Raw genomic sequence first — 19,318 nt, 5'->3', positions numbered from 1 at the left:
CACACTCAGGCTTCTGAGACTGGCACTTGCTCGTTAGGCTTTTCCAGAAATTAGTGTGAAGTTATTTAAAGCAGTTGCCCTTCTCATGGAATGTCTTTTGGGGGAAAACCAAAATGAAGTTGGTCCTTGGAGTATATCCAAACTATCAATGAAACTGAAGGAGCCTTTAATTGGAAGCTTCAGGTTAACGAGGAGCTGCAGTGGAGCTCCAGTGAAGGGTGGGTGTCTGTAATTGTAATACAGTTGTGACCGTGCTGAGAATAAATGGCAGTGGAAAAAATCTCTGGCTGCATTTTTAGTATTCAATGTTAGGAGTTTATGGGAAAAGAATAAAAGATCAAGTATTTGTAGCTTTGCCTGGCAGCAGCTAAGAAAAGAACATCATTTATCTGCAAACAGAGCTTGGTAAAAATTACTCAGCACTTAGTAGCCTGAGGACAGAGCCTGCTCACCAAGATGAAAACCAGCTGTGCCACTGCACTTTCAAGGCAGGGAAAGGCTGATTTTCCCTTTAATTATAGTTCCTGAGCCAGAAAGGGGGGAAAAAGATAGCAGCACATAGACTTTTCACATTTCCTATATCCCTTTTCCTGTGGGTGTCAGAGGAAGAGGGGAGAGTCTGACCTCTTTAATTATCTGTATTTTATGGATTCAGTCCCTGGGTACTGTATGCTGCACAAAACAGGGTGAGGAGGGATCTGCTTTCTTTTAGCAACTTCTGCAACTTTTGTCCTCTTTTTTCCTGGTTTCTCTTCCAGGCTTTGTAGAGTTCCTCTTTTCTTTCCCTACAGCAGCAATCCTGAATCATCTTAGGAGTATCCTCTTTCCCAGCCTGCTGCTAATTAATTAATGAGTTTGGTTAGGCAAGTGTTTTAGATATAATGAGGCTGTAAAGTTAATAACATAGTGAAATAAGCAATGGCTGAGAAGCTCCTACGTCTGGTAGCTATTAGAGAGGCTTTGTGCAGATGGACGGGCTCATTTCTAGGAGCAATCTGCTCCACACAGCTGCCTAAGATCTCATGTTAAATTATTATTTGTACTACACCACTTCTTAGGAGCTTTCCAGGGCAACAGGGTGGGGGAAAGCAAAAGAAAAGAGCTATTCTCCTCCCTGAGAGCTCATGGAGAACCTGATTCAAGGTCCCCTAATATCCAGGGTGTTGTGGAGCTGTTTGCAGTTCAACATGTGCATTTCATTCTGAAATCGGACTACTCTGATTCTGTTTAATTGTATCCACTCTGGATTAAATGAAACAGGAACAAGATGTATCTTCCTCTGGAATAAGCAGGACAAGCTCTGTTTAGATGCAAGAGATTCTGGGCCCCTCTGGCAGGTTCTTTTATGGAATTCCTGTAGTGCAGCACTGGTAAACTCAGCTGTCCACTCACCATGGCCAGAGGCTGAGAGGGGCGACAGCCTCCATTCCTTCCGTGAGCATCCTCAAAGCCCATGACATACACTGAGCTGACTTCCTGGTGCAGTTCATGTCACCCTTGAGGCTCTTGTGATCTGCTCATTTTTTCCTTCAGCTTAAGTTTGTGAGGTTTTCTTCTGAAAGAGTTCTGAGGTGCCAAGAGAAATGTTGGAGCTGCACAGACAGAGGAGGGCTGCAATCCCTGCATGGGTTTAGTAGTCACAGGGTGGTATTTGCAGCCACTTGGTCTGGACATCCACTTGAATAAAAACATGGACTTTTCCAGAGTTGGAAAAAATATGCTGGGGTCCCTGCCCCCTAAAAAAAAGAAACCCACTTCTGTTTATTAAGAAATTGAGAAATATGATTCGAAGCAAAAAGCTGCTGTGCTGTAGTTGTAATTCACGTGGCCATGCAGCAGTGGGACATCCCTGGAGAAGGCATCATTGGGAGCACCACTGCAGCCTTTGTTCCCTGTGCCTTTCCCAAAGCCCCTGGCCTGGCAGAGGCTGAGCTGGGGAATGTCTGCACTACTGGGAGCAGACTGGAGCTGTGGCTGCCCCATCCCTGGGGTGTTCAAGGCCAGGCTGGATGGGGCTTGGAGCAGCCTGGTCTAGAGGAAGGTGATCCTGCCCAGGGTTGAAATGAGATGAGCTTTAAGGTCCCTTCCAACCTAAACCGTTCTGGGATTCTAAGGCAGTGCTCCTTTAGACTTTACATGCATTGAATCCATGGAAGTGATTTTTGCCCAATCCCCCTCTGCAGTCGCCAGCTGTCTCTCTCTCCACTATGCCAATCTTTTCTTGCCCAACTGATTTAAAGAACCAGTTCCAATCCTAATGAGGCATTTGCTAGGAGCTCTGTAATCCTGCTGGTTCCATCTCTTCCCTCTGCCCTTGAGGGGTTCACACCTTCCTAATCCTAATCCCTGGGTCATTCTCTGGAGGAGCCCAGTTGGCTGTGCTTAGGAAAGGCAAAAGGTGAAGTTTTGGGGCAGAAGCCCAGCTGGGGTTTTTGTGCAGCACCTTGACAGGGCCCTGAGCAGGGCACACCCCTCAGCGCCACTTCAGCCTGTGTGGAACAGTGGAATCACTCAGGAAAAGCAGGGAAAGGGAAAGAATGCTGCTCCACAGACAGCCCAGCAAAGGAAGCACCAGAAATTATGAAGAACAGCCAAAGTTTGCTTTTTCTTCCTGACAGCCACATGAATCACACCAGAGCCTGAAGCTGTAGCCGAGGGTGAGTAGGCTGTGAGTAGAAATCAGTTGTTGCTTATGAAGAGTTTTTATCTTTACTTCCAGTTATTTAGGTCTTTTGACCTTCTGCCTTTTCCCTGCCACAAACACACACAGGACATACAAACCCATGCTTGGCCCTTTGGATTAACTGGTGACTAATGTTCACAGTTCCTCTTAGTTTGCACTTCGGGGCCAGGATCTTTTTAGGTATCTGTCCCATTTGGGCCAAAGACTCTGGATCTTTCCTGCCTCTGACAGATAGAGGTGGTGTACTTGAACTTTATTGAGTTTGTGTTCCTGTGTGCATTATATTACCCTGCAATGTGTGACATACTACATGTCATACTGTGACTCCTTTTACTTTCCTGCACCCTGGTCCTCCCACCATATTACTTATCTTTTTAAAAAAGCCCCAGATCATCCATCCACCAGCACATCCTGCCAGAGGAGCAAGCTCCTCCTAGCACTGTGTCACCATATTATCCCTGACATGTCACCTTACAGCCCTTCCCCTGCACAGTCACAGAGAAATTCTCCCTCCCGGCTCACCTGAACAGTCAGTGAGGCTCAGCTGAGTAGAGCTGGGCTGTGGATCTGAGGGAATCCCTTTTGCTATCCAGGGAGCACAGCTGTAGCTGTGAAGGGATTCTTGCGTGGCTGAGCCACTGTCCAGCAGACCTGTGTGTCTGGGATCATCCGTGCTGTCCATTTCCCTAGAAATGGAGGGGGGAAAGTGTATTGCTAATGAACATCCTCTACACAGTTCGTGCTGGATTTGGCAGCACAAGACTCAGTGCAGGTTAAACTCGTGGAGTTGAGTTCCTACAGAGAGCCAAGGCGCTCGCACAGCTCAGACCACCTGTGTTAGACGCTCTGCCCTGGCCATTAAACCGCGTCTAGACGAGGCCACGGGGCTGGGCTGCGCCGCTGCCGGAGCGGCTGAGCAAAGCTGAGCAAACCACATCCTCCGTCCTGGCGCTGCAGGAGCTGGAGGAACAGCGTGCGAACAGCTCGGACCTCCCACCGCTCTGGAGCCGCTCCTTTCAACCTGCGCTCCGCCGGCCAGAACACTCGGGTGAAATCTCTCCCCGGGGTCCCCTCGGGCCGCAGCGCGGAGAGCAATTGCCTGTAATGCATTAAATGGATCCCCGCAGGTGTCAGACCTCCTGCCTCGCCCGACCCGAGCGGGGCACGGGGAGGACAAGGTTTTAAAATTTCCTTTAAGGACACTAAGGGGCAGCAGCGTGTCCAAAGAAGGGCAGCAGGGCTGGCGAAGGAGCTCGGAGATGCTGAGGGGCGGCTGCGGGAGCCGGGCTCGGGAGCTCGGGGGGCTCGTCGCAGCCAGCTTGGGCTCAGCCTCCTCTGCCGGGCCTGCGGGCGAACGGGGACATGGCCCAGCTGAGACAGGGCAGTTCCGATTAGACACGAGGGGAAAAACAAGCGCTGTCAGGGCGCTCAGGCATTGGAACAGGCTGCCCGGGAGGTGTTGGGGGCACCATCCCCAGGGTGCTTCGGAGGCGTCCGGAGCCGTTGCTGGGTGGTGCGGGCCCAGGGCCGGCCGGGCCGAGCTCACGGCTCCCCCCGACCCCAGGGCTCCGGGGCGCCGCTCCCGAGGGAGACGCGCCTCACCCGAAATGGCGGCGGGGCCCCGCCGAGGGCGCGCGGCCGCCGGGCGGCAGGGGGCGCGCGAGGCGGGCGGCGCGCCGGGCCGGGCGGAAGGACGGGCGGCGGGGCGGCCGGCGGGGCCAGCGGCGGCGGAGCCCCGGCCCGGCGCGGACAGGTGATCGGGACTGAGCGCCGCCACGGGGTCTGACTGCGGGCCGGGCCCTGCCAGCCCCGCTGGGGCCGGGGCTGCAGCTCCCGGGCGAAGCTCCCGCAGCGGCCGCTGCGCTGTGCCCGCAGCCGGCGATACCGGCGCTCCCGGGGAGCCGCTGTGCGGAGACCGCGCCCTGCCCGGTGCCCCCGGCCGGACCGGCCTTGGGGGAGCGCGGCTTCTTGCCACGGCGTGCTGGGGTCTGCCTGCGCGGGCATCTGCGCTGCCTCGCTGGGACACCTCTCCCGTGGAGCGGAGCCTCTGGCACCGCTGCGAGCCCTGCCCGGGCTCGGCTGGCGGCGGGCGGGGAGCCGGGAGCAGCCGCTCTGAGCTGCTGTGTGTTTCGGGTGGATTCTCTGTATGCGGCTGTCATTCACTCCGCGAGGACGCCGAATGGAAATTCCACCTCTTTCTGGTAGCAAATCCACATTGCCCTTTGCTGCCGAGCCCCCTGGCTTTCCCTGCCGGGCTCCTCTCTGTCCCAGGGTGTTCTGTGTATTGCGTCTGACGTTCACGTTGGCAATCTGTTGACAGTAAGGTACAAAAGGGTTAATGCTCTGACATAGTTGTGTGAGTAATGGTTTGTTTTGGCTCTGGAGAGCCACACCTGGGAATAGACCTTTGCAGATGCTTTTGCCGGCTGGAGTTTCAGTAGCCACTAAAAAAGCTGCAGAGCTCGGGGTGCCGCAGGCTGCTCCGTGTCTGATGCTGAGAGGAGCCTCCCCGGAGAAGGGCGGTGTGTTTGCAGCTGGCTGTCCTACAGCGGATCTCGGGTGCACCACAGGCGCCAGGGTGACTCTGGTGTTGCAATGTGCAGCATGAGAAGAGCATGGAGCTGTTGGAGCAACTCCAGAGGAGGCCATGAAGTTGATAAGGGGATTGGGGCACCTCCCCTGTGGCTGGTAGAGTCGGGGTTCTGCCTGGAGGAGGTTGCATGGAGACCTCTTAGCAGCCTTCCAGTGTCTGAAGGGTTTACAGGGAAGCTGGAGAGGGATTCTTCGTCAGGAGATGTGACAGGACAAGGTGGGAATGGCTGCAAACGGGGAAAATTAGGTGAGGTGTGTGGAAGGAATTCTTCCTTTGAGGGTGGTGAGGCACTGGCACAGGCTGCCCCATCCCTGGAAGTGCCCAGAGCCAGGGAGGATGGGGCTTGGAGCAGCCTGGGATAGTGGAAGGTGTCCCTGCCCATGGCAGGGGAGTGGAGTGAGTTGAGCTTTTAAAGTCCCTTCCAACCCAGACCATTCTATGATTCTGTTCCTGAACTCTGTGTAGCCAAATATGTCCATGTGTATTTGAAGGAACCTGAGGCATCAGGTCAGCCCAGATACTTTCAGGTGTGCTGAGTGAGGAATCACTGTGGTAGAACAACTAAATGAGGCACAGCTGGGAAGAGCAGAATGCAGAGAAATGCACTGGCTGTGCCCAGGAGCAGCAGCTGGTGCCTTGCACACAGGTGAGGAGGGATAACCTGGGGCAGCCAGGGCAGAGCTCCAAGGTTCTGTCTGGAGAGGAGAACGTTCTGTCTGAGGGCAGCATGAATGCTTTTGTGCCAGGGAGTTCACCAAAAAACATCCAGATTGGAGATGTGTGCTAGTGCTGCATTGTGTTTCCTTTTCACCTGTCAGCCTCTCTCTAGTGCTGGAAAGCTGCAGTTTAGACTTCCAGAACTTCCCTTTATGTCTTAAAAGATCCCATTTAAGGAATCAGTGCTGAAAAGGTGCAGATCCATGCCTGATACCAGCGGGGAGAGAATGAGGAAGCTGCAAGTTCTTTAGTTAATCCAACTCAGATTTTAGGTGGATCAGGACACGGAATTAATTAAAAACCCCTGTTCCCCCCCGTTTCAGGCTGCAGGGGTTGTTGTACCCTCAGGTGGGTTAAAGGAGCCAGGGAGCTGTTTCAGACCAGCTCTCTTTCCAAAGGCCCTGAGCACTTCTGACCTCAGGGCTTGTGGGAGACCTAACTGGAGACACAGGTGAGGGGCCAGAGCAGCAGCTTGGGTGGCACAGCTCTGCTGGGGAGCTGGGAGACTCCTGTGTTTTTTCCTCCCTGAAGCCTCAGGTCATGGCTGGAAACAACCACAATAAAGCAATTCTCCACTTGCAAAAACAAAAAAAGCTTGGGGGTGGGAGATTTCCCCCCACTTTTCCTGAAAACTGAGGATTTGCTCTGTCCCTCTGATTCCTGAGGAAGGTTTGCTGACTACTGTGTGCAGACAGGCTCAGGTCTCATCCATGGCCTGTGATCACAAGCCTGATGACAGAGCATGTGCTGGATCACTGCTTTCCAAAAAGCCTCTGCAATCAGTATGTTTGTTTTACTGGTTTTGTGTGTGAGGAAACAGCATAGAAATCTGTGTCAGCCTCTTCCTGACAGGCTGTGGGAGGAAGAAAGGGTTGGCAGGCAGAAGGAATATTTGTCACATGGAGAGAAGGTAATCAAGGGGGAAAACATGCTCCTGGAGAAGGGTGCCTGGCTATAGGTAACCTCCTGAAATCCAGATAGTAACTCTTCCTCCTTCGCTGAATTCTTCTCTGGCTTGCAGAATTGAAGAACGGTGTTTTTGAGAAGGCCAGAGGCTCCTTGTGGAGTGGCAGTCACACTTCCTAACTGCTGCCTGTGCTTCGTGTCAGTTCAACCCCTGGAGTGGGTGTCTGTGTGTGGCTGGAGGTGTTGGTGGATCCTGCTTTTGCTGGATCTCAGCTTGGCAGCCAGGTCTGACACAGGTGCCAGTGATGTCCAAGCCCCACCACTGAGAGCTGCTCACGTGTTGATCCAAACTCTTTTGTGGTCACTGGGTTTCCTTTACAAAGAAAACTTTGGGGATTTTATTCTTGTCCTTAAGCTCAAGGGGAGGATACTGGCAGGAGGAGGTTCTTCATGACTGTTCTGTGCTTTGCAGAAAATGCTCTGAACGTGACCTGGACAGCACCCGCTGGAACTAAACCTGCCCAAAGCAAATCCTCCTTCAGCCGGGGCCTGTTGGTGCTGAGCAGGGGAGCTGTGCAAGGCATGGGCTCAGAGAACAGTGCTCTGAAGAGCTACAGCCTGGAGGAGCCGCCCTTCACGCTGCCCACCGGGCACACCATCTACCCGGCCGTGCTCCAGGATGGCAAACGGGCCTCCGTGTTCGTGTACAAGCGGGACAGCGAGGAGAAGGTCAACAAAGCTGCCAAGGTACTGCCCGTGCCTGGGACACGCTGCACAGTGTCCCTCCTTTCACTGGCAGGTGGGAATGAGTTAACGGGGTCAAACCTTGGGAGTGGGGCAGGAGAAAAGTGGAAGCCAGCCTGGCCGTGGGGCAGAAGGGGGTTGGCAGGTGCAGAGTTCAGTGTGTGCTGCATGCTGGGGCAGCAGTGCCTGCCTGCTTTTGCAGGGCTGCCTCCTCCTGCAGATGCAAGTCAGGGTTTTTCGTGGGTGAATCCCACCCAAAATACCATATTTATTATTGAGTAAGACTTTTATTCTGTGTAAGATTTTCTCCATCCAGTGCCAGCAGGGAGCTTACAAGACAGATGGAGAGACAAGAACATGTAGTGATGGGACAAGGAGAAATGGCTTCAAACTGAGAGAGAGTAGGTTTAGATTGGCTGCAGGGGAAGAAATTCTTCTCTGTGGGGGTGGTGAGGCCCTGGCACAGGCTGTCCACAGAGAGGCTGGGGCTGCCCCTGGATCCTTGGAAGTGTCAAGGCCAGGCTGGGCAGGCCTTGGAACAACCTGGGATAGTGGAAGGTGTCCCTGCTTATGGGAAGGGGATGTAACAAGATGGTCTTTAAGATCCTTCCAACCCAGACCATTCTATGATTCTGTTTCAATGTCTTATAAAAGTCCTGCAGTCTGAGTGAGGAAGTTTGCTGGGTGCTTGGTGAGGAGCAGGGATGGTCTGTGTGAATTCCATGAGCTAACGTGGCTAAGGGGGCAGGACTAAGCTCTGCTTCTGGAGGAGCTGGCTCAGAGGAGGGCTAACAGACATCTTTGTTCCTGGAAGCACCTGAAAACCTTGCGCCACCCTTGCCTTCTGCGCTTCCTCTCCTGCACCGTGGAAGCCAACGGGATCCACCTGGTTACGGAGCGGGTGAAGCCCTTGGAGATGGTCCTGGAGACGCTCTCTGCTGCAGAAATCTGTGCAGGCATCTACGATGTGTTGCTGGCACTCATCTTCCTCCATGACAGGGTAGGTACCCCTGGCAGCATCATCAGGTTCTGGTGGGAGATGGAGGAAATGTGACAGGAGAGCGTTGTACCTGGCCTTGTCTGGGTGACTCACTGCTGATTCCTCCCAAAAAAGACAGACATGTGCCCCACGGTTCTTGTAGGCTGGAACTGGTAAACTTGTCTGCTTTGGAGGAGGAAGGGTAATTGAAAATGTTGTGGAAATGAGGGAAGGAGCAGTTCTCAGTTCATGGATCTGCTTGTAGTACTTCTCACTTTAGGGAAATGGGATTTCTTGGTGTTCGTGTACAGCTGTTGCCCCGTGCCAGAGACTGGTGTTACTTCTGCCCTGTCTGACCACTGTGTGTTTGCCCAGGAGTGCAGGTAAATCCCAGCTCAGACTGCAGCTCCGGGGCTTTGTGTTCACAGCTGGAGAACTTCCCTGGATTTACAGTTGCATTGCAGGGGCTGTGACAATTGGGGCTTTGTCTGCTCTAAAACCCTGGCCCTCCTGCCTGGCACCTGCTGGTCACCTACAAAGTCCCAGAGGAACTGTGTGGTTTTTTGGCAGCTTTCCCCTCAGCCCCCTGCAGTACCTAATTAGTGCTGATTAAGATTCTACATCTTCATCTATCCCCCAGGTCAGTTACCCTTTTTTTGGGATTTTATGTTTTAGGGAAACCTAACGCATAACAATGTCTGTTTGTCATCCGTGTTTGTGAGTGAGGATGGGCACTGGAAGCTGGGAGGAATGGAAACAGTCTGTAACTTCAGTGAAGCCACCCCAGAGGTAAGAGCCAAGCCAAGTGCACCCTGGATGCCCAAGGGAGGATTCCTGACCTGTGGAATCTGGCCATCTATGGGAGTGAAGGCCCAAGTCCTTCCACTTAGCTGGATTTGCTATTACATTTGTTGGCTCACTTCCAGCTCTGTCCTGAATCTTTGCTCTGAGGGCACCATTACTATAAACTAAAATGTCCACACAAATTAATTCTCCATTAGTCAAAACCCAGCTGCTTTTCTAAGGGACACTGCTGGCTGGAGAGTGCCCTTCTGGACTGATACAAAAATTTTAAAAAAGCAGGAAGACTCAGGTCAAAACGAGTCATTAAGGAAAAACATTTAAATGTCTCCTTAGCTTGTGCTGGTGGCATTTTCACTGCTTGGTAGCAGAAAGAACAATTCCTGGTTTGATTTCTGCTGCCTGCTGTGCAGAGTCATGGAGCAGCAGGCACAGCCTGCCCTGGGTGCCAGCAGAAGGGGCAGGGGCACAGCTGCTGCCACCCCCAGCCCTGGCACAGACCGTGGGCACAGCCTGCTCTGCTGCTGGGCACTGGGGGGACACGGAGGCAGCTCATGGCCCCTCTTGTCCTTGCAGTTCCTGTGTCACGTGAGGTCGGTGCGAGACCAGTCGTGCATCCCCTGCGAGGAGAGGGTGAGTGACAGCTGAAGGAGTTCCCACTGCCAGCAAAGAAAAACATGATGGTCAGGGAGTGTTTTTACATTCATGTTGTATTTCCTCATGCCTAAATGGCATGGAAGTGCCCCTTGGATAATGTCTGAGGTTTCCTCTGTTCCTTTTGTCCCTCCTCTGTCCTGTCCCTGCTTTGGGAATGGTGTTGGGCACAGGTAATATTACTTTCCAAGTGCTTTGTGTTGCTTCTAAATCACCAAAGTTTTGCAAAACTCAGAGTAGTTGCTGAGGTTACCCATATCACTATGGTCCCATGGTTGTGTAACTCCCACCACAGCCTTTTCCCTACCTGTTAAGTCACTTCCTGGCCATTGAGAATCTTTGGAGCTGCTTGTGCTGAAGGAGCACTCTTCTGCTTTCTAATTATTGCCTGTTTCCATAAAAATGCTGAAAGCTGCATTCATCAGGGAGTTGTTTTATCATGATGGAGTTATTCCTTTGGGTCATAAATTCCCCAGTGGAGGTTTTTTTAGCATAGTATTCTACTTGTAGGGTACACAGTGAAGCTTTGGTGCTATAAAAAGAACTAGAGAGTGTATATGGTGGGGGGTGGAAATAAAGACCTATGGAAAATACCACATATTTCATAAGCTTCTGTTTTGCTGGTTTTTTTTTTTTTGTTTTTTTTTGGTATTTTGTTTTATTTTGTTTTGTTTTCAGTCTGCAGACTTCAAAATCCTGCCCAGCAGCTACGGGCATGCGAGGGACGCCTACGCCTTTGGGACAACAGTTGAGAATCTCCTGACAGTCCTCAATGATCAGGGTAAGAATGACACTGGTTTATTTTGCTGGAGACAGGCCCTGTGGTTCATTCCTGGTGTGGCTGAACATTCCACCTCACTGTGCAGCTGGCAGGAGTGTTGTGGGCTCATTGGCCAGTGTTGTTCCTTGTTTGCAGACTTTTTTCCTGTGGGGATGTGGTCAGATGTAGCTGGAGGTCACCAGCCCCCGTGACACAAGGACTCCAAACTTGCTTTGGTCCTCCCAGGGATTATGGGTGTGGCAAGTGGGTCTTGAGAGCCACAGCTGAGAAGGGGTTGCCACTTCCAGCAGAGAGGCAGCAGGAAGTTTCTTGGGAGAACAGCAGCACTCCTTAGAGGCCCAGTAGCCAGGCAGGTTAGGAAGGGAAATGCTATTTTCCTCTTCCTATTTCACTTTTGCTATCAATTGGAGCTAAAAATAAGTTGGAGGAGTGGGTAGAGGACTCCTGAACATATCTTGTTGAGTGTGGAGAAAGTATCTAACTGCAGGTGCTCTGGATTTCAGTTTCAGCAGATACTCTCTCCAGCTTTCAGCAAACCTTGCACTGTACACTGCTGAACCCAGACCCAAAGTGTCGCCCACCACTGTCCAGCCTGCTGTCCCATGAGTTCTTCAGGTAAGGACAGGAACACCAGGCCTCTCTTGTCTTGATACTGCTCATTCCTGTCTAGCAAAGCATCAGTTTTATGAAGGTGGGATGGGAGTGCAGACTTAATCCCTGCCTCTTGCAGGCTCTTTGACAAAGAGGCTCCTTAAATTAAGAAGGTGTTACCACCCTCCCAAAGAGGTGCTGAGCAGCAGCCTTCAGCTGTCACCTCCTTGCTGGCACTCTTGGTCCCTCAGCATTTGACTTGGGTCCCTCTGTCTCTTCTCTCTGCTAAAGGAGTGGTGGGGAGTTTCTCTTCACAGCGAGTGGTTTAAGCATCAATAAGGATTACACTATTACACTTGACAGCTTTTGGTTTTGTGCTTAGGAATGATTTTCTGGAAGTTGTGAATTTTCTGAAGACCTTAACACTAAAGTCTGAGGAGGAGAAAACAGAATTTTTCAAGTAAGTGAAGGAACTGAATTGTGGAAGCTTCTTACTTCAGAATGATAATGCACACTTCTTCAAATGGATTGTGGGGGACCTGGGAAGGCTCCTGGCCAGAGCCACTTCCTCAGGTGACAGATTTGGTGGCTTTGGCAGAACCTTGTTCACTCTGTAACACTTTGGGTACTCCAGCCAAAGTCAGAGCCCTGTCAAAGAGGAAATCTCCACCTCTTGTTTCCCAATTCCTTGTGACTTGGTTTGGTGTTTAGGAGGAGCAGTCCCTGCTGGGCTCTGCATCATCCTGATGCTCCCCAGCCTTCAGAGTGATGCAGCTGCTAATGAGAGTTTGCAAATTGACTTGTTGGGTGAGTTAATCATATGGTGGCAAGAATAAAGCTGCTGCCTTTAATGGATGTCTCAGCTGCAGTAGTGGAACATCTTGTAGTAAATCCCACTGTTGTGGTCCCCAAGAATTTTTCTGTCAGGGAATTTTCTGCGTAGTCATGGCATTATCTAGATCTAAAAAGGGGAGAAGCTGATTTTTTCTTTCTTTCTTTATATAAAGAGCCTTGGTGTTCTCACAGTGCTGTTTTCCTACCTATTTTATTTTTAATTAGTTTGAGGCTTAAGTGGAGGAAGAGGAGAATGGGGATCCTTAGTATGAACATTCAGAATGTTTCTCATTAACTCTGTGTCAGCAGTGTTTACTGAGGAAGGGATGAACAATTTGCTTAAAGATAAGGGAGTTCTGCCCTTCCATCAGGCAGAGGGGCCTTCACAGGTCTCCTGAAAGCATAGAGAGACAGAGTAACTGATAATTAATATTTTTAAAATGAAAATCTGACAGATAGCATTTGCACAAAATTAAACTCTGATAAACCAAATCTGTTGGCCTCATTAGATGGGAAGTGGTTTCAAAATGGGATTCTCTTTGTGCAAAGGAAACTTCCCTTGTGTGGTAGGTAGAAGAGCCTTTTTCCAAAGCAGCAGGAAAACCCTTGTGATGGCCCAGGGTGTGGAGTGAGAGGAGAGCTCTCTGCTGCAGTTTTGACTGCAGCTTTTCACAGGAGATGCCAGCAGATCTGAGGCAGTTTGATGCCCCAGCAGCTTCCTGTGCCAGCTGGATGTGCTTGTGCCAGCCCCTGATCTGGGTGTGGATTTTGCAGGATGTGGTTCTGGCTCCTGGCTCGTGCTAGCTTTGCCTCAGGCAGCAGCAGAGGCTACTCCCTGTAGGTCAGAATGCAGACAGAGGGAGAGGCTGCAGTGGGACACTGACTCTGGACTAGTCAGTCACAAAAAGGGGAAAATGATATTAAGGGAAACAGGCATAAATGCATGGAAGGCTGCCTTGATCCTAATTGCTGTCTCCTGGAATGCAGATTCCTGCTGGACAGGGTGGCTGGCTTGTCAGAGGAGCTGATAGCATCACGGCTGGTGCCTCTCCTACTCAATCAGCTCGTGTTTGCAGAACCTGTAGCTGTCAAGAGTTTTCTTCCTCATCTGCTGGGCCCAAAGAAAGGTGACCTTTAAATACTTCCTCATCACAATTATTCCTGACAAGTTTGGAATGAATTCAGAGCGGTTGCTTCATTGAATCAAGGGAAGAGTGGTGTTTCCCTGAGCAGAACAAATGCTCTGACAGACAGAACTGGAAAGGACAGTTATCTGTGCTTCCTCCTTTGCACTGCTCTGCTGATGCTGGGAGGAGAATTAGCAATGATCCTGGTGTCACCACTCAGTAGCTTCTGGGTGAACTATCTCTGGTGGGTGAAGCAGCCTTTTCCCATCCTCACCTCTGTTCCCTAGAGCAAAGTGGGGAGAGCCAGACCAGCTGCCTGCTGTCGCCAGCCCTGTTCCAGGCCCACGTGATCCCTGTGCTGCTGAAGCTGTTTGAGGTGCACGAGGAGCACGTGAGGATGGTGCTGCTCTCTCACATCCACGCCTACGCCGAGCTGTTCTCTCGGGAGGAGCTGAAGAACATCATACTGCCACAGGTTAGGGACAGCAGACCCATGGGTGGTGTATCCTGGAGTATGGGATTTCACAGAATCACTGAATGGTTTGGGTTGGAAAGGACTTTAAGGGCCATCTAATCTTGTCTAACCCCCTGGCCACAGGCCAGGATACCTTCCACCAGACCAGGTTGCTGAGCCCCATCCACCCACTAGCATCAGCCACGCTACTTAATTGGTAGCACAAACTGTAAGGCTGATTTTATGCTATGAAACAACATCCAGTCTCTACTTGGGAGCTGTAGAGGATTAGAAATGATATGTGCTGCAAAAGTAACACGTGAGGAGGCAAGCAGTGCCAAAGCAGGGTTTTCTGCTGTGCTGACAGCAGTGTGTTGTTGGTGCAGGTGTTGCTGGGCCTGCGGGACACCAGTGACTCCATCGTGGCCATAACCCTGCACAGCCTGGCTGTCCTCGTCTCCCTGCTTGGCCCTGAAGTGGTTGTAGGTGGAGAAAGAACAAAGATCTTCAAAAGCTCTGCACCAAGTTTCATGAAAACTGCTGATCTCTCCCCAGAAGGTAAAAGATACAGTCAGAGTGTTCTTGGGATGCTCGCCTGTTCTGTCCAAGCAGCGTAGGCAGAATTTCTTGGATTATTAATCTGTTCCTGGTGACAAGTTAATTGAAAAAAAGCTGATTTGCAGCCAGACTTGGATTTTAAGTTAGGTGCTATTTGCAGATACAGAATTGATATCAGAAGAGTTATATAAAAGTATTTTAAATACACCAAATATATTGGGAGAAAGTGAAACCTCTTCTTAATTTAAGAATTCCTGTAAGTAAAGGAGATAAGAGTGTGTGTGTCTTTTGTGGAAAAACTGTGTTTCCTTTCTGAAGGACTTATATAGGCAGATATTTAATATTCCCTCTGTCCTTTCTGTTCTTAAAAACAGTAAATCTCATGTTCTTCCCCCAATTTCTATTCATAGATTGGAAAAGGAATACGAACTTCCCTATTTTAATGCAAGTGACGACAGTAGCCCCTGCACCTGCTAGATAACTTGGAACCAAGTGTGCTAAGGGAAAGCTTCTCTGGAAACTAAGAATGTTTATAACGAGGGAAAAGTCAGCACCTGTGCAACTTTAGACATAGAGATACCAAATGAAATACCTACAGAGATCAGTCTAAGTGCTTGCTTCCTGTCTATGTGTACTGGCAGCTACCACCCTTCATTAAAATCTGTGGATGGCTCACTGCATTACTTTCTTTACATTATTTATTTTAGTAGACTGTAGTAAATAAACCGCTTTGGATCACAGGCTGAAACCAGATTTATTTTTCAGATTATACTTAAAATTAAATCAGATTTAACTATTGATAAACAACAAAATCCCCACCTTTAACAGTGAGTGATGAACTGCAAAAAGCAACACAAGAGGCTGAGCACATGATGCTTAACAAGCTGTTTGCTCAAGCCCCTCAGAGGATGTGCCCTTAATGAAGGGCACTGGGGAGGGGGTGGGTTCTCTGTGTTCCTTGCAGTCCTTTCCTATGGCCATGTGTGTCTGCAGGCACTGGTGATCCCCAGCCTAGGCAGGCAGAGCTGCTGGGAACACACACCAGCCCTGTGGAAGGACGTGCAGCACTGGCCCAAGCTGCCATTTTGAAGTGGTGGCAGCAGGGTCCCACACAGCTGAGGCTGGTGTTGGCAAGTCACCACCAGTACTGATCATACCCTGCAGCTCCCAAAAATTACCTGCAACCGTGTGCTTGCCAAGCTGTCATCACTGAGCCAGGGAAATACACCTGCACCAGGCAGCTCCAAAGCATGGCCTTGGCTGCCACCACCACCTCACCTCAGGCTGGGATATGAGGGCAGCTGGCAGTCAGCCTTCAGAGCAGACTGTCATTCCAGGAAGCTGCTGTGCCCATGCCCAGGCATGGAAAGGGGTTTGTGTAGTGTCATGGGTTTGCTTATGCTTGGAATTGCTGTGAGTGAGTGCAGTGCTTTTGTGCAAGGCAGGTAGCAGGGGATTTGTGATGCAGTTGGGATTTTGGATCCAGCCAGGTGGCAAACAGCATTTTTAAAGCATCTGCTCTGATCCTAATCAGTTTATTCATTGTGTGTTTCTTGAAAGAACATCTCACCAAAGCTGACCATGTACAGTTGCCATAACTTTGTACTGACAAGACCTCCAGGCAGCAGGAACAGAGAAGTGTTGTGTTTTACATGGATCAGGAGCTGCAGCTGTTGGATTGCTGTGCCAGGCCTCAGTGTTGTTCAAAAAGAACATTCCGGTGCTGCAGGCAGTTCAGCACAGACTGACAGCACACCTTGTGGACTTGTGTCCTTTCTTTTTCTTTTTCCTGGCAGGTTCCCCCAGTCATGGAGTGAGCAATCAGAGAAACCAAACCTCTTGGCCCCTGAAGAGCAGTCCCAGCTTGTTCCCCAGCTCTGCAAATGTACCTGGCAAAAAGCTTCTTGTGCGACAGGACAATCCCCTGGCTTCAAAGACAGGTAAAACATACCCTAGAGCTTCCTTTCAAAAATCAAGTGTTCACCAAGGAAGTGTTGCTTGAGAGGTGTGCCTTTGCCCCCATGTGCTGATCTGAAAGATTCAGTGAACCACAGAAGGCAACAGTGAAGGAAGGGGAGTGTGATCCTTAACATCCTAGGGAATAGCTATGTGGGAAGCTGACATACACAGACTGGGTGCCTGGACTTGAATTTTTTTTTTCTTATGGCAGATTCTGTGCTGTGCTTTCACCCCTCACAGCTCAGCAGGTACTCTGGATTTACAGGGCAGCTCATCCTGACAGTCAAAGCTGATTCTGTTTCCTTCCATGTCCTTTTCTTAGCCACCCCTTGCTTATCAGCAATCAGCTCGTATTGCTCAGGGCTCTGAGGTGAATTCTCTCCTTTGCAGGCAGGAAGGTGTCCCTGCTTTCTAATCCAAGAGGAGCTTGCTTTCTAATCAATTACTGGCTTGTTCCCATGCCAGGTGGTGCCTGTAATGTCAAGATGTTTTAGCCATAACTCCATCTCTGCCTGCACTTGCTCTCTTTAAATGGGTATGTAACACCTTTGTCTTCCTCAGGTGAGCAAGGTACTCAGCCCCCCCTGAATGGAATTCCTGGAAGCATTAATACACTGGGGAACAGCAGCTCTTTGACTACCTCAGAAAAGCCAGCAGAGGAGTGGCCAGACTGGAGTGAGCCAGAGGAGACAGACACTGAGAAAACTGTGAACATTCAAATTCAGCCCCAGGAGCTGCGGGGCAGCACAGGACCTTATTTTCCTGATCATGATATAGATGAGAAGCCTTGGGATGACTTTGAACCTAGGAGCTCCAGTAGTAAATTGTCCTCAGGAAACTGCCCCACTGTGACACAGGCTGATGCAGCTGAAAGACCTCTGCCAGGAACCCATCAACTGAGCAAAGAATTCAAAAGCCTCAGGCTGAGTCCCCCCACCAAGTCTTGCCATGGTAACAGCTGGAGCAATGACAAGTGGGACCATGAGGAACAACTGGGAGAAACTGTGTTGCCAAAAACCTTTCAGGAAAGGCTGAAGTCTTCATCAGAGTCTGGCCTGGGAGAAGAATTCACGATCAAAGTGAAGAGGAAACCTGTGCAAGACCCAGAGCTGGACTGGTTTGCTGACATGATCCCAGACATTAAACCTTCTTCCGCCCTCTTGATTTTACCTGAGGCAAGGATAGAAGCAGTTGTTCCCACTCACTCAGGTGGGGTGTCCAGCAGAGAAGGTGCCTCCCAGACTCTGCTGTTTTCATCCAAATTTGCAGCAGCTGATGTGATTGAGGTAAGAGGCTCGAGGTTTAGGTGACTGCAGCCCTGAGAGGCTCCTCAGCACACAGCACCTTAGCAGGCACTAGGTACTGCCGTGGGCACTTGATACAGCAGAGAGAGCTCTGTTAGGAAACAGGGAATGGACTCCATTTGTACACTACTACAGATACTAAGGAGTTTTAGCTCCAGCTTTTACTCTGTGCTGCTGTATCCTGGACTTAAGGAGAGTTCTGGTTTGTCAAGACAGGTAAAACAAGGCCAGATTCTGGCTGCTGAACAGACATGGTCCCAGCCACAAACAGAAGGGGCTTTTAGGCACAGAATACTCAGGACTGAAGTGCTTTTCCTGACTCTTCTAGCAAAACATAACAGCATTGTAAATGAAAGTCCAGGAAACCTGAACCTCTGGAGTACAGAGTAAAGATTTTTGGGTGTGTTGTTTTCATGAAAAAATAGCTGAAACGTTTCTCTATTTCAGAGACACGGTGGGGTCACAAAACTGGAGTTTCTTTAAGCAGATAAATCCCTGTAGCCCAATCAGGGAGACTCCAAAGACCATTGCTGTTTCCTAGGAGGGGAGGCAGCATTCCCAATTGACCATGTAACTCCCTTAGGGAACAGGTGTTGACTTCAGGTTGTTTTGCTCATTCAGCCTCAAGAGAGCTACCCCAGGAACAGCAGGGAGCATGGGGAGAGGAGCCTGGGCTGTTAACTGAAGTTGTTTACGACATTTCAAAGTGGCACAGTGTCCAGTGACTGTCACGACCCCAACCCCATTTTGTCAGTGGGAAGGGGGGAGCTCAAACTTAGAATATGACAAGAAAATAGCTCTTCCCTGGGGGAAAGAAATCATCTAATGTATGGCATCCTTTTTTTAATGGAAAGTGGGTTTGATACAAACAGTGAAACAAAATAAGACTCCTTGTTAAGTTTGCTTTTGAACTACAAGAGGAATCACCTTAAAGACAAAGTTCTTTAAGATCATAAGCTGCAAATACTGACACTTCATTTTTGGGCTTTTGGCCTTGTTGTATGAATGCTCTGCCATCCCAAGCCACACAGGCACCTGCCCAGCTCCTGGGCCTGTCCTAAGCACACCAATACATTCCCCATACCTTAATCTTGATAATTTTGTGTGATTCTAGGCTGAAGCTACAGGCTGGGGTGAAGAAGAGGAGTTGAACTGGGAAGATGATACAAACTGGTAACAGTTCTGAACGAGACCAAGGTGATTTATGGTGTGTTGGATCCTGTGACAGGAGTTGCTGCTTCCCCAGTACAATGGATAAAGTACCTCAGCGCTGCTTTTGCCACAAGGCAGGCACTTGCTGCACAGCCACAAGATCCTGTGGGGCCTGAGCTCTTGCCAGGGATGCTCCTTCCCACTCTGTGCCAAAAGCTGCAGGGGTGAGCCTGTACTCCAGCAATATGCCCAGCTGTGGTGCTGCCACTGCTCCCGGAGAGAGGACAGTGTGATGGTGGTGATGGTGCTGATGTGCTACTGGAGGCCAAGAGTGGCATAGGAGATTGATCCAGAACTCACCCCTTCCCTGAAAAACTGCTGACAATAAATGAAAGTCACACTGAGTTTCTTGGTTAATGTGCCTTTTTCCTTTGGTTTTCTTGTTTGTTTTTTTTTTTTTTCCTTTCCCAGAAAAATAAAG

General features: G+C 50.2%; 1 protein-coding gene across 7 annotated transcripts; it reads left to right on the top strand.

Moving 5' to 3' along the window:
- The first annotated feature begins 267 nt into the window (after positions 1–267).
- SCYL3 (SCY1 like pseudokinase 3) lies at positions 268–19,241 on the top strand. Of its 7 annotated transcripts, none has more exons than XM_085586827.1 (14): positions 268–3,731; positions 7,372–7,646; positions 8,458–8,643; positions 9,298–9,411; positions 10,000–10,056; positions 10,756–10,858; positions 11,362–11,473; positions 11,832–11,909; positions 13,271–13,410; positions 13,698–13,885; positions 14,251–14,422; positions 16,219–16,362; positions 16,943–17,667; positions 18,800–19,241. In XM_085586827.1, the coding sequence occupies exons 2-14, from the start codon at positions 7,482–7,484 to the stop codon at positions 18,860–18,862; spliced, it is 2,247 nt and encodes a 748-aa protein (XP_085442953.1). In that variant the 5' UTR covers positions 268–3,731; positions 7,372–7,481; the 3' UTR covers positions 18,863–19,241. The 7 variants fall into 7 exon arrangements, with proteins under 7 accessions (XP_085442953.1, XP_085442952.1, XP_021401499.3 ...); XM_085586826.1 differs by having other exon boundaries at positions 3,607–3,861; XM_021545824.3 differs by lacking the exon at positions 268–3,731 and adding an exon at positions 4,359–4,436.
- Positions 19,242–19,318: the final 77 nt, after the last annotated feature.

Source organism: Lonchura striata, chromosome 8 (genome assembly GCF_050655825.1).
Source record: "Lonchura striata isolate lonStrDom1 chromosome 8, ASM5065582v1, whole genome shotgun sequence".
NCBI classification, from domain to species: domain Eukaryota; kingdom Metazoa; phylum Chordata; class Aves; order Passeriformes; family Estrildidae; genus Lonchura; species Lonchura striata.
The sequence above is the reverse complement of the archived record's forward strand: the minus strand, read 5'-3'. Positions and strand labels throughout refer to the sequence as shown.